The sequence below is a fragment of the Apodemus sylvaticus genome, chromosome 13, assembly GCF_947179515.1.
Source record: "Apodemus sylvaticus chromosome 13, mApoSyl1.1, whole genome shotgun sequence".
NCBI classification, from domain to species: domain Eukaryota; kingdom Metazoa; phylum Chordata; class Mammalia; order Rodentia; family Muridae; genus Apodemus; species Apodemus sylvaticus.
The window spans coordinates 34,261,465-34,276,759 of NC_067484.1; the positions used below are offsets into that span (position 1 = coordinate 34,261,465).

Sequence of the window (15,295 nt, forward strand, 5' to 3'; positions counted from 1 at the left end):
ATTCTCAAATATGTGGTAGAATTTTCTCATTCTCCCTCCATGTCTCATAAGTATTTATTTGAAGTTTATCTTTGTTGCTGTGTCCCGCCTTTTAGATGAACGACTCAGTAATATCAAATTCACCAAATTTATCTAGCTAATCTGGGCTTAGTTTGTATAATGATCTGCTTAAATGGAATGAAAATATTTTTAAGTCTGGGATTCATCTTTTAATGGAATGCCATATTTTTATTTATAAAGAAGTGTCTTGTTCATGGGGTAGGATGTGATTTATTAAACTATTATTTATTAAATTATTTTAAATTTTTTTTAATTATTTTAAATTTGCCAAAGTATTATTAAATTATTATTTATTAAATGATTATTCTTAAACTCAGCTTACATTTATTTCGGTATTTGTCTTAAACTGTTTTGCCTTGCTGTAACAGAAAGTCAGAAACTAGGTGCCGTATAAGGCAAGTAGGTGGCACCTTAGAGTTTCATTGCTGTGAGAAGACACAGCAGCTCTCATAAAGGAAAATATTTCACTGGGGCTGGTTTACAGTTCATAGGTTCAGTCTATTATTGTCTTGGCAGGAATCATGGTGGCACAAAGGTAGACAAGGTGCTGAAGAAGTAGCTGTGAGTTCCACATCTAGGTAGGCAAGCATCAGAAAGGTAGAGTGAGACATTAGGCCTTGCTTGTGCATTTGAAACCTCAAAAATCATTCCTAGTGACACACTTCCTCCAACAAAGTCAGCCTACTCCAACGAGGCCACACCTCCAAATAGTATCACTCTCTGGTGACCAAGCATTCAAATATGAGTCTATGGGGACTATTCCTAGTCAAGCCACCACTGATGCACTTGTAGATCTCAGTTTAGGAAGCTGGAGGTTCTGGACTGAGCAGCTTCGTCTCTGTTCTTTCTATTCAGGCTCCACAATTGGCATATTTCTAAAGATGTAACTATCTTCTATGAGGTCCACTTCCCTATGGGTTCTGTTGTCTCCCAGTAGCATCACCCTCAAACTCAACCTTGAGCTCATGGTCCTTTGAGAAGCAGTTAGCCAAACTGTGACAGCAGTTACACATAGGCTAGCAGGGAGAGCTGTGGAAAGCAATTGTCCCAGCAGCTGACACCTGGAAAAAGTCATGTGTAAACAAATTCAGCCAACTACATGATGAAACGGAAGAACTTTGCTGTGGCCCTCAGTGTCAGATGACAGTAGCATCTCTGCCAGGACCAAACAGACAAAGAACATAGATAAGAGTATGCTGTCGCTCAGCCTTTAGATAGAAGTTTGGATTAAATATGTCAAGAGATGTCACCAGTTTTTCTATGGGTCAGTAGCAGAACTTATAGTTGTCTACCAGAACATGATGGTAAGGTAGAAGGGCCAGGGATAAAAGTCCTCTATTAGTGACAAAGTCTTTGCTAAGCTTGTGACTGTGTGCTGAAGGTAGTCCCTGCCTTTGGATGCTCACATGTTCCTGAGACCAATCCGTGCCTAGACCAGGAGGCCTCAGTGATTCTGCCTATGCCACACCCATCTCCCTGCGCAAGCTCACATGTAGTCCTCCAACCAGGAGTGGCTGGCCCATCGTGTTCATACCTGAACTCCTCCCATGTGACCTTTACCTGTGGGAAGCTGCCTTGCCTACATCACACTTATCTTGGGTCAGCCTACATGAGTTTTCTGGTCAGTGCTGGGATGGCGTAGCTCACCCCCTTAGTGTCAGTTCTAAACCCTTCCTAGGGACCGTTCTGCATCCAACTCCCCAAAAAGCAGCTTGGGGCTCTGCTCTAGTTTCTATAGCTTGAACATTTGTTTTTTTCCTGGGCTTAGAGTGTCCTACAGGGTTCACTTAGCCCCTCCGTGTTGGGTGGCAATTGTGTTGATGTCAGGGCCAAAGACACAAAGAACAAAGGTGACAGTAACCTCTCACCCAGCCTCAGAATGACAGTTTGGAATCTATGCAGCCAGGTGGCAGCTTTTCCCTGGATCCATGGCAGGAAGTATAGATGTTTACCAGAAACTTCTGAAGTCAAATCTCTGTCTCAGGGCCATTTCCTGGCAACCCAACCTAAGACACTTGGGCATATCCCCAAGTGTCAGCATCCTACCAACCTTATTCACTACAAGAGGCCAGAAGAGTCCGCTGGGGTCAGTTTGTAAGGAAGGATGTTGTAGAATCAAGTTGTCAGTTCAGAGGAAGGCTGGCATGGAGCATGGTGCTGCACTCTTCTGTTCTCTTCCCATGGTCCTTGACCGTCAATCCCCTGTGCACCATGGATACTGCTTGCATCTCTGTCATTGAGCAACAAGTTTTGGAAGAGATTCTAATACTTTAAAAGTTACTAAGAGTTTGGAGAGATGGCTCAGTGGTTAAGGTATTTGTTGTTCTTGCAGGAGACCCAGCCTTAGTTCCAAGCACCGGCATGATGGCTTACCAACATCTGTAACTCCAGGAGAACTCTAGTTCCAGGGGATCTGACACCTTTCTTTAACCTCTGTGAGCATCAGGTCTACATGTGCTGCAAAACATATATGCAGGCAAAGCACTCATACACATACAATTAGTCCATTTTTAAGTTATAAAATAATGGTCTAAAAGGAGAGGGGGGAGGGGAACCTACCTTTTTCTCCAATCACATGCTAATCAAATAAAATTGGGAGTCTTGATTGGACCAGTGCTAGGGAGGATTAGGAGCTGGAAGTGGTGGGGATTCCATGGCTGGGTTACAGGCACACAGTGGAAACTCTGACCTCTCAGGAAAGTGGAAAGTACTGGAGAAGTGAGGCTGTCACCCCTTCCTCTGGTCACTTGTACATTGTGGACATTAGCTGTCCTATAAATCACTGTCTTCATCAAAAAAGGTTTGGGTGCATGCTGAAAGATGACCACAGCATGAGGATGAAGATGGAGGGCAGCGCTGGGTGTCTCCCTCCATTTCTATTAGCTCAGTGCTAATGAAGCAGCCATCATTTGAAATGCTGACAGGTTCATGTGCTTAACCTAGAAGCGTGGCTGCTTAGTTTGAGGCATCTTCTTCCAGCTAATATCCATCTATATCCAATTTATGGAAAACCTTCAATTTTATGTCAACACATTTTTCATATGTTTCTTTATATACCCCCAAATGGAAATCATGAAAATAGACAAGCAAAAGACCAATAAGACCCAAACAAACAAACAAGCAAACCAAACAAATCTGCAAATAACTTCTTTTTTTAAGGGGAGAGCTTGTGTCCACTTAACCTTCTCAGTGCTGGGATCCCCTCTGGCTTAAACCTGTGCCTTGTTGTTCATGCTACCAGTCTCTATGAATCCATGGTGTATCAACTGGTCCTGTTATACCTGGAAGACACTGTTTCCCTGAAATCATCCACCATCTCTGGTTCTTAAATTCTTCCTACTTCCTCTTCCATACATGGCACTGAGCCGGGACGGCACAGATTTCGTGAAGCCTTCCCACTTAGGTTTGAGTGCTCCAAAGTCTCGCACTCTCTGCACGTTGCTGTGACTCGGTGTATGGGTTCCCATCTATGAGAAGAGGAAGCATCTCTGATAAGGATTGAATGATGTGCTGACCAATGGGTATGGTGGTATGTCACTAGGAATCATTTTATTGTCATGCTCCTTTAGCAGGACAGTAGTCCTAGGATTGTTCCTAGGCTCATGTCCTCTCTGGCCTCAGGTTCTTGGCAACTTTAGCAGTGTCAGGCATGGGTCATTGAGTGAGCCTTAAAACCAATCAGAAAGTGGTTTTTAAAACCTACTTCCTAGACTCTATGGCATGACAATAGTTTGGGGTGGTTTTTTATTTCAGATCTCCATTTTAGGAAATTTAATATCAATAAGCAAAAACTCTGTTTAAAACTTGATAAGATTTATTTAGAAATACCCCACTCTCTCTTATCTACTTAGTTCCTTTGTTAGCTTTGAATTTCTTCTTCTTTGGCATCCAAATGGTCTAGTCATGGGTTACTACTGAGTTTGTCTCTCTGAGAGCATGGTTGCTTTTGGAAATTTTCTTGAAGTCACATCTATTGCTTGTCCTTATATATTTGCCCCATTTCTCCATGTTATTGTGAGTTGATATATCGGATAATTCCAAAATTTAGGCGCATTCTTGTCCAAATCAATTGTGGAATGCCCAACATATATAAGAAAAATTGAATAAAAACCTGTAGTGTGTAGTTCATGCTACAAAAACCTATCATTTCAACTGACACGGTAGAATTTGTCAAACACACACACACACACACACACACACACACACTGAGAACTAGCAATATAAATGAGGACTAAAGGCATGTATGGGATCCCACAGCTATCACAGTTTAACAGTAAGGGGCTGTACACTTACGCTCCAATATCAGAAACAAGATGAGGATTTCCATTATTGGGAGCTGAATTATATTCTCCATAAGTTTATATTGTGAAGCCTTATTTCTTCTACATGTGACTTTCTTAAGGGAGGGACCAACATTAAGTTTAACATAAATTACAATTAGGCCTTTCAAGTGGCTCCTTAATCCAGCCTCACTGATGCCCTTATAAAAGGAGAAGATGAACAGACACCAGGAATGAACTTGCTCAGGATGTTCATGATATCAAAGAGCCTTTGATGAAGATGCTCTGCGAACAGCTTGGTCTTGGGTTCTATTTCCCAAAGCTACCAAAAATAAATAAATTTGTTATTAAACCACAAGTCTGGCCAGGGATGATTTGGTCATTAAGTGCCCACAACTGATGTGTGAGGACCCGACTTTGGAACTTCAGCATTCATTGAAAAAGTCAGTGGTGGTAGCTTGATTCTGCAAAGCTGGTGCTGGGAAACACAAAGACACATGGACACCTGAAGCTCATTGGCCAGACAGCCTAGCTAAGCCAGGGAGTTTTCTTTGCATTATGGGAATATCTGTATTATGTTATTCCACTGTTGCATTTTTGGAGGAGATAACTATTTTCAAAGATGTGCACATGGGGGTTCAGCTTTACTTCACTATGAATGGCATGGTGGGCTTCACTTGTATCTGAGTCAGAGTATATTTAGATGAAATTTGAGGCTGAGGCTTGATGCTGACATAGGCTAAAATGGTGGGCTCATGTCAATGTATACTGCATGTGAGGAGGACGGGAGCTTTGAGCATTCAGAGCATAGAACGTTGGGGGTTGAAATATGAACCTTGTGTTAGTCATCTTTCTGAGCCACTATGACAGATATCTGGGATGACCAACTTATAAAGATAAAAGACTCACCTTAAGTTACTATTTGAGGTGTTTCAGTTTATGATTAGTTGGGTTTGGCCTATAACACAGTAGTACATCTCACCTATTGTCCAGGATGCCAAAATACAGACCAATAAAACAAAATTGTATTCGTCATAGAAAATAGACGGGTAACCAAGAAGCACAGGTACATATACTTCACCTCCTTAGCCATTAGGGAAATACAAATAAAATCTGCAATGTAACATCATTCAATACCCAATAGGATAGCCATAAAAAAGTAAGATGTAGAGAAGAAGTGGAGCGTTGACAGACATAGAAAAACTGGAATCTCATAATGGCGGGTAAGGATGTGGAGTAATAGGAAAACTTTGCTGATTGCTCCAAAACTTTTACATGCGATTGTAATATGATGCAACAATTCCTTTTCTAGGGATCACCATACAATAAATTCAAGCAGATACCCAAGTCTCTGTGTGTGACTATCCATTATATGACTGTCATCACAGTTAAAGGCCCAAGTGCCCAAAGCAGGGCAATCGACAGGTGCACTCTCATTTATCCGTAAAGAATGAAGAACAGATTGTGTTCCCATGTAGACAAACCTTTAAAGATCCTCATCACAAGAGGTCACACGTGGATGATGGTGTCCATTTGGGCGCATCTACAGAGTGACAGGGGCTAGGTGGGAGAGGGGAAGTGGGGAATCCGTCTGATAGATGTGGAAGTTGAAGTCAATGGAAAGGCTATTTGCACAACATTTGTGAGTGTGCTGAATACTGTTGAATCTGTTGTGAGAAATTTACCTCAATTAATAATGCATATAAGAAGAGCCATTTGCTCTGTTGACCCTTTCTCCTCTACAGTAAAAAATGATCCAAATGACAGTGGAACTGAGAACAGGGCCAACAGCTATTTCCCCCTGACTTCTCCTGCTATAGATTCTGAGCTTTTGATTTTCTCAGGGCTACTCAAATTCGGTTCCCCTTTGCTGAGTTTTTACTTTGGTGGCTAATCACATTCCCACACTGTATTGGTCCAAGAGTTAGAAAAACATAAAGGTGATACATTTTAGAATCACAGGAGCAAACCTGTATTTTGTCGTCTTTATTTATTGTGATTTGGACTTTAAGTGCCATTTTTAATGGCAGTTCCCTCTTTTATCTGAGGACTGGCCCCCTGTGCCCAGGCCTGCTTCAGCAGAGTGCCATGCTTCTCAGACAGGGTCATACAGTCCCCGAGGAGGAGGATGCAGGAGGGATGGGAGCACGATAATTACAGTGATCTGCTGGGCTCTGCTCAGTGACTTTCTTCAGTACATGTTTGTGACTATGGATGTAAGAAACAGTCTGTGATGGCTCAGTATCTTAAGTGAACTTTGATGCTTGATTGTATCTACTATTGGTGTTGACTTCTTTTTGTTGTTGTTTTGTTTCTATTTCTTTTGGATCTATCCATTTCGCAAAATCAATTTACTTTTATTATGGATTTTATTTTATTTTATTATTTTTATTATGTATTGTTTGCGTAGGACCACATGCATGCCTTGTGTCTGAGGAAGTCAGAAGAGGGTATCGGATCACCTAGAATGGTAGTTACAGATGGTTGTGAAATCACTATGTGGGTGCTGGGAAATGAACCTGGGTCCACAGACAGAGAGGAATTTGGTTCCTCTGAAAGAGCAGGAAGTCAGAGCCGTCTCTTCAGGCCTCAGTTTTTGCTTTGTGACTATCATGAAAGCTACATAAAGTATCTTAAAGTAATTTGACTATAAATCACAACTTTATTTCAATTACATAGGAGAGCTATACTTCGACTGCATATTCCATTCCATATTATTGTCATGATTTATGTATTTACAAACTGATGTACTTTAGTTGTTGCTGCTATACTTATTTTAATATTTTCTATTTTAACTTTATATATAATGGGAGTCAAATTTGATTTACACCCCATCACAGACAACATTATAAGTGTTCTCAGTTTGGCTGTGTACCTATCTATGCCTGTGAGTTTTATGGATTCCAATGTTTTCAAGTAATGTTGGCCAGCGTCTTTTCATTTCTGGGGAGGAGACAATTTTAGCATTTTATGAAAGGCATGTCTATACAGTCCCTCAATTTTTGATAATCTGGGGAAGTCTCTGTCTTACCTTGACAATTTAGTCTCACCTTTTCTGAGATGAGTTGTTTGTTGGCCTATAGTTTTCCATCAGTGCTTTGAGTGTATCAATCCAGTGGCCCCTGGCATCTGGGTTTCCAATGAGAAAGTCCTCCAATGCTGTCAATCTTCTAGACGAACAAGTGTATGAGAAGCGATTTTTCTCTTTCTGCTTTCCAACTGCTGCTGTTGTTATTTCATTGGGTTCGGGGTGGAAGCTGAGAAAACTCACTTCAAGTACAGAAGCATAAAAATGGAAGCTTTATTCTGAGCATTCAGGGAATGCCAGTTAGGGGTCTGAACTGAGTTCCGGAGGGGAGGAGATTTTACATTTTTAAAGGATGGAAACACAAAATGAGGTGGGGGTCTGGGGGAGCTGCCATGTTATCCTACTGTGTTATGACATTATGGGTTAAGCAAGGGTGCACCCATTGGAGACTGGGCGGTATCCAGGACACTTGGCTTTGGGCTCCTTAATTCATTGTCCTAGGCATAGGTTTGGAGCTCAGAGTGATAAGGGGGACAAAGGATTGAGTCAGCTGCATATAGTTAATTAGGCTATAACAGACAATTAATTATATATTTTTACGATTTATGCACCTTAGTTGAGATAACAGCAGTTTCTATATTCTTTACCATTAACAGACAATTAAGAAAACATTTGGAGAATTGGGAATAGATGTTTGCTCCCAGATCTGGGAACATTGAACTTGTTTAACCCTACCAGCAAGATATAGAAGTTGTCCTTGAGATGGCTGGACCCAAACAGCTGTTTACAGCAGAAGTTCTATAGCTGTAAGGATGTTCCCAGCTCCCCTAGGGCCTAGAACCTGGAATTTAGTTTCTCCTTATCATCAAATGGAGTCTGAAAAGGGAATGATAGTTCTCAGAATATGTTTCTTTTGCTTGTTCATAACAGTTTAAAATTTTTTGACCATTGGGATACAAAATACCATGTCTAAGGCAACTTATAAAAGAAAGTTTTTAATTTGGGGCTCATGGTTCCAGAAGGTTCAAAGGTCATGACCATCATGGGAGGGAGCATGGCAGGCAGACATGGCACTGGAGCAGTAGATGAGAGCTCATGTCTCGGTCCACAGCATGAGTAAGTCCACAAGCAATGCCTCAGTACAGAAAGCTGGCTCATTTCACTTAGTTTTCTTTCTATGTTTTCTATGTTTTCACTGACCTTTGACTTGATATTGCCATGTTCTTTGATAAGGATTTTTATTCTTTCTGTCTTTGGTGTCTGCCCACTGGAGTTTGGTTGTTTGTTTGCATTCCTTGCTTATTTGTGTTCTTTGAAGCATGTTACGCTAACACTCCAAGCAATAGTCACCTCCCACAGGCTTCATGAACATGTTTAAAGGAAAGCAGAGAGCACACACCAAAACCCAACAGGAAACACTATGGAGAGTGAATTGATTCTATAGTTCAAGTCTTGTAAACTTTGGCTGTGGGAGGCCTTGATCTCTATACTTATCCCTTTTAAAGCTATGCTGTCTCTGCCCCCCAGCCAGGTTTGCAACTGAGACCCTATTATGTATTTTCATAGTGCAGAGTCCCTGCCTACTCAAAATCTCATTCCTGATCTCCAAGAAGTGGAGACTAGTTGCTAAGATGTGCACATGCTACTGAGGTCTACATGCTCTCTGTAGGAGCTGGTGCAGGCCATGCCTAAGGAGGTGCAGGAAACTGTCTACAGAAGGGAGTATGGGCAACCCAGGAAAGCCGTCCGCTGGTTGGAGGCAGACTTGGTGAGAGACATTGCAGGGGTCTCTGGTATGTCTCTTTAGTAGCATTTGTAGGCTCCTTATTCAGGCCCATGGCTGGCAATGGGGAACCACAGTTGAGCTGAAGGGCGCTCTTCTTTTCTTCACCGTTACCTGGTTTTGGTTGATTTCCATTGGCCTGTCCCTTCAGTGTTTCTTGATGAGGTGAGACAGAAGTGAACTGTCTGGCCTAGAACCCCACAGGACAGAGGAAACTGGGCACACACACCTTTCTCTATATTTTCCAAGGGGAGAAAGTACACTCTATTCTTTCCTGGCACCAAGCTTTGTTAGCTATTGGAGAGGTGCTTTACTCTCGTTGCAAGTGATATGCTTTTCCTCTTAAATATACATTCAAAATATTAATTGAAAACCTCAAAACATCCTTTCTTATATATACTGAAATGTGGTTTTTGAATGTTTAGGGCTTTTTTTCTGGTATTTTATTTCAAGTTTCATTAACTTTACAGACTAAATTCAAGACAAATTTGTATCTTTATCATACACTATCAATTTTGTGAATGTAACTTACCTTTTTATTCAGTCACATAATTTTTATATGCCCATAAAAGCCTTATGCATTCTTTGTTATGTAAATTCTTAAAAAAGTGTTTTTTATTAGCCAAGATTCAATCAAAAAGTAGTAATGCCATGGAAAATCTATGAACACGTGACTCACATGTTTTCCTGCATTTGATTTATTTCAAGGAATTGGTTTACAGAATTATTTGTATGAACTGGCTGGCAAAGTCCTCAATCTTTGGTTGTAGGTCTTCAAGGAGAGGTGATGGGCAGCCCAAGTTCATGGGCCTTCAGACTGAAGCTCCACTCCACAGAGGGAATTTCTGTACATGCCTTCTGTTGCTCAGCCTGACTCGCTAAGATAGGGATGTCCACGTGATAAAGAGGAGTCCTCTGTTTGCCTTGGTTTATTTTGGACTTAGTGACTTTGTAAACCCTCATCAGAACCTACATTATTGTTTGATCTAATGACTGTGTACTCTGTCTGGACTGAGTTGTCATGTTTACAAAGTCACTACAAAACAGCTTTGAATGCTCACTGACTTGTATCTGATTTTGTGCCTTGCAGTTGCTGATGTAGTGGGGTATAACTGATTTTGTAAGATGATCTTGCATCTGCATCCCTTACTGAATCTTCATATTTGCTTTCACAGTTGGTCTGTAGGCTTGGCTTGACATTCCTTGATTTACAGAGACACTCATCATCTGGAAAGCAAACCCTTTGATCACACTATTGGCATGTAATCCCTGTCATTAAGACCTCGCCTTTTCTTTCTTCATGACACTGCCAGCCCCTGTAGTGATAACATCTGGATCCCTTACTCAATCACTGACATCCATGTCTTGGTGTCTAAAAGCTCAGCATAAACAGTTGCTTATGCAGTCAAGATTTATTCAACATTTAAAGATGGTTTCTTAGTTTTCTTAGCTATTCCTTTGAAATCATTAATGCTTTTGTGCTTTTGAACATTATAAAATGCTTCTTTTGTAGTATCCAGAGTCCATTAGTATGTAAATTTCACATCAATTTCTCATTTTAAACACATTTGTTCCTGTGTAATACATTTTGATATATAGAACAAGCTATATTTTACTTTATTTCAATGGTTAATATTCCTTATAATTTATGTCTATGTCCACAAGTGAAATTGATTTATAGTTTTCTTCCTTATCCTTATTTAATTTTGAGATGGAACTTATAACTTTGTGAAAACATTTTAGACCACTTTCTTCTTACTTTTTCTTCCTTAAACTTTTTTTAAGGAGAGGGTTATGGGTCCCTTCTATGCCAGTAGTGTTTTTCTATAGTTTTGAGTCAGTATTAGTTTGTAATCCATCATAATATGCCCTATAATAAACAGGAAAGCAGGATTTCCTTTGTAGTGAATTTTAGTGGGTAAAGCCAATTAAATAACATTGCAAAGGAAATAAGATGTCTTTTGTCTGTAAGTTTATAATTAGAAGAAGAATTACATTGCCTGGCTTTTGATCCAGTCTTGGGGCTTCCTTTTGGGTGGCAATGTGAACACTCCCTCACCATGCTCTGGTCCTTCCTTTCCAGGACACACAGGGCGGTTGCTACAGTCCTTGTGCATCACCAGCCTCTCATTTCTGCTGCTTCACATCATTTTCCACATCACACTGGCCAGCCTGGAAGCCCAGCACCGCATCGCACCTGCTTACAACTGTGAGTACCAGCCTTGCACTTCCCCTCGCGCGTGCGGGTCATGAAGCCGCCTATTGTCACACTCAGACGAATCTGTCACACGAGTGTGCTATAGAATTCATTGTTTTCGTCATTCAACAACCTACTTTTGAATAGGATATGTGTGTGTGTGTCTATTATGTAGGATTGGCTGTGGAAAAGAAGGGCATGGGCCAAACTATGGATCCCCAACTTATGTTAGATATTGGGATCCTATCTGATTGTAAAACATAATAATCATAAGTTTCATCTCTGAGGCAAGTACCTCCAATCTGTGAGAGCGCAGAAGACTAGCAACAGTACATGGATTGTGACATGCACAGTGCAGTGTTTGTTATGTCTGCGGGAAATGATATAACGCAGACCATTTATTTCAAGCTGGGAGATTTCAGTCGGTATTGGTGAGGAAGCAGATGTCTACCTCAGAGCATGAACTTATGATCTGAGAAAGTCAATGTATTTTTACTCGTTGCTCAGCTATATCTTCCCAAAGTAAATTATACTTTGGTTTCAGTAGAATTTGTATTTGTCTTTTGAGAAAATAAGCATTTTAAGTAGGTGGGATCCAATCCATGTGTTTTCAGTTAAAACTAAAAGACTCTGAGATATTTGAAATAGACTATAATAACAGTTTTGACTTGTCAGTTTTTCTTTGAGGAACCCATTTGTGGCTTTGAAATTTCCTGAACTTTCATGAGCACAAGTATAAGGGATGGGAAGTAAACATTGCCTTCCTTATAAAATGAAAAGATCAGAATTCTTCATGCATCAAAGGGCGTTAACTTAAATATAGTGTAGGACTCTGTGATGGATTTTTCAGTCATAAATTATTCATTAACCTTCCTAGCACATGTTTAGACACGAACAGAACTAAGGATTTATTAGGTTCAAAATTCCTTTAATAGTAATTCCTGCCCAAATCGTAGCTTTATTTTAAATCGATATTTTAGGATATAGATGTTTTTCTTTAAACTAATATGTAATGTATGCATCAAAAAATCTACCCAACTTAAATATACAATGCAGAGGAGATTTTTAGCATATTCAAAAGTTGATGCAGTTATTCATAATGCTTGTTTAAAACAGTTTTCATCCCTAAACACACCCCATACCTATGGGGAGGCATCCCCAAAAGTCCTTTTGCAAATACTGTCATGTTGCCGAGAGATGTAGAAGAACCATCAAGTACCTCCACTCAGGCAATGAAATTCACTGTCTTTTTGAACTCTGTGTGATTCTATATTTGCCTACGTTGAAGCTGTCCCATAATTCCACAAAGATACAAAATGCAACATGAAATGATGATGGAACTTTCTCTTTACATTTACAAATGTGTTTACTCTATGTTCTTCCATGAAGTGTGGGTAGACAACTTAAGCTCTACGCTACACACACACACACACACACACACACACGTTGGTTCTTGCTTTGGCTTTTCTTTCCTAGGCAACGATGCTTCAAGGTGGAGGCTATAATGACATCTATTCATGCCTCTGTTTCCCAGGGTTTAGAAGAGACCACCTTGCCGCCATCAGAGTTGGCCTCTTACCCTTCCTCTTTCCTTTGGGTTAGAGCTGCCCCTCATAGCACTTCCTAAATATTTGGCTTCTCAACACCAGACTAGTCCCATGTCCTCATCAGAAGCATTTTATATTAGCAATGTAAGTCACATTGCAGTATAGCCTGCACATCAAAGTCTAAAGTCCTCCCTTCCCTTCCCTTCATGGTCCCAGATGGAACTCTTCCAACAAATGGAAGTCATAATATCAAACTTTAGTTTCAGTGAAACTAAATTCCGACTTGAAGCTTATTTGGATCAAAGTCAAGGTTCCATTTGGAAGTTCCAGTGTTTTTGATGAAGTAACCAATAGGAAAGGGCTTAGGTAAAAGACTGAGTTTTTGTAAAAACCCAAGTTATTTCCTTCCAGCCATAGGCACCTTGAAGGTGAATTTATAGACGTCATAAATTTCTTCTGAGAAATGTCGCTGCTTCCTGGGCCGCTGCTGGCTCATCGGGTGCTGCAGGTTTGTGTTGGTCCAGTTTCCTGTGTAACATTAATATTAATGCATTCTTGAATAAGGATGAAAGAGACACACATACTTTAGAGCTTTGCAGCTCGTTTAGAGCCCAGGGTCAGCATGGAGGAGGTGAAAGCCTAGGCAATGTTTAATGGTCAAATTATAGAAACTCCTGAAAGTGCAGTGAGGCCGGGTAAGAGAGATGCTGGCTTTTTATTTAGAGTCTGCTTTGCATTCTGATGGGATTGTTTGTCTAGTGGATGGAGGGACGATTTCATTTGCCAGGGCTGTAAACACATAGCCTGTTAATTTCATATAGCAAAACCAGGGATTGATTGAACCTTTGATTTAAACATCAAAAATCATCATCTCATCACCATCATCATCATCATCATCATCATCATTTCCCTTTTTTTTTTTCAAGACAGCCCTGGCTGTCCTGGAATTTGCTCCTTCAGCAGGCTGGTCTTGAACTCAAAATCCACTACCTCTGTCTCCCTCATGTTAGGATTGAAGGTGTGTGACACCATGCATGACCCTTTTTAATTAATTAGCTAGCTAATTAATTAATTAATTAATTTTGGATGTATTGGTGTTTTGTCTGCATGTATTTCTGAGTGTAGGTGTTGGATTTCCTGGAGTCACAGACAGTTGTCAGCTCCCATGTGTGTTCTGCGACTTGAACCCAGGTCCTCTAGAAGCATCAGCCTGTGCTCTTAACCACTAAGCCATCTCTCCAGTTCTAAATATCAACATTTTAAATGAAAAGACAAATTCCCTCTCTGTCATCAATTTTACACACAGCAAACACATTCCCTGTCCTCAAGATGTTGGTAAAGGAAAAGGAAATGTCTCCAATAAATGATGTTCAGATCCAAGACCACCAAGTGCTCACTTCTGTGTTTCAATTCTGTTTTCTTAATGACTTGTTTCTCTATTTTAAACTCATACCTTCATCCCATCATGGTAAAAGGCCCCTACTTCTCTTAGAATCCAAGACATGTGTTTGGGGGACAACAGTAGCATTTATAAATACTGAGCCTTTGAAAGCCCTCCTCCCCCTGGGGTCCTATGAATATTAAATGGAAGCAGAGAAGAGGTTTCTTTTTTTTTTTTAAGCCACCACCGTTTAGTTTTTTACTGGTTGGCAGATTTCTTAAAGGTGCCATTGTGCTAAACTGAAACCTAATATTCTCTCTCTCTCTCTCTCTCTCTCTCTCTCTCTCTCTCTCTCTCTCTCTGTGTGTGTGTGTGTGTGTGTGTGTGTGTGTGTGTGTCCTTCCCTCCTCCAAAACAGTGTTTCTATAGGTAACCAAGAAATTAGTAGGTCAGGGGAGACAGCCATAAATCTCCCCAAAACGTGCTGTACCTCTAACTAAAATATTTTCATTCTGTCAGAACCACGCTACTTAAATAGATGTGAATCTGGTTTCGATTATGTCACTGCCGATTACACAGGAGTACTGTGTCTGACTCTGTGGTAGATATGTAGCCGTGTCAGAGAAATTTCCAAGCCAGGTCAGTCTGGGTTCCTCTGCTGTACAAAAGCAAAGGCATGCTCTTAAATGAAAGAAACGTTCTAGTTTCAAAACTATGCAAGAGAATTTGTGATCACTTTAACTACACATGGAAGTGTACCCACAGGGCATCTACTAGCCTAAGACCCTAGAGATCATGGTATTTTGGTACTTTTTATTTCTCACTGTAGACAGGACTTGCTCTACTTCATTGAGGACATTTCATATGGCCCTATGTCATTATCATACCATGTCTCTAGGAATAGTAGGGTAATACATCTGGACAGCTGTGGTGTTTGCAGGCATCCACAACAACTGAGGCAGTGAGTAGGAGCTTTCATGTCAGGCTCCGCCCAGTCAGGGGCCCTTTCAAATCATTGC

The 15,295-nt window shown here is 40.6% G+C and overlaps 1 protein-coding gene across 1 annotated transcript in view; it reads left to right on the plus strand.

Moving 5' to 3' along the window:
- The window catches only part of Piezo2 (piezo type mechanosensitive ion channel component 2), a 390,271-nt gene that overhangs the window by 138,770 nt on the left and 236,206 nt on the right, over positions 1-15,295 (plus strand). Inside the window, exon 3 of the mRNA XM_052155704.1 lies at positions 11,235-11,360. Within this exon, the coding sequence (XP_052011664.1) occupies positions 11,235-11,360 (126 nt within the window). The remainder of the gene's footprint in view (positions 1-11,234; positions 11,361-15,295) is intronic.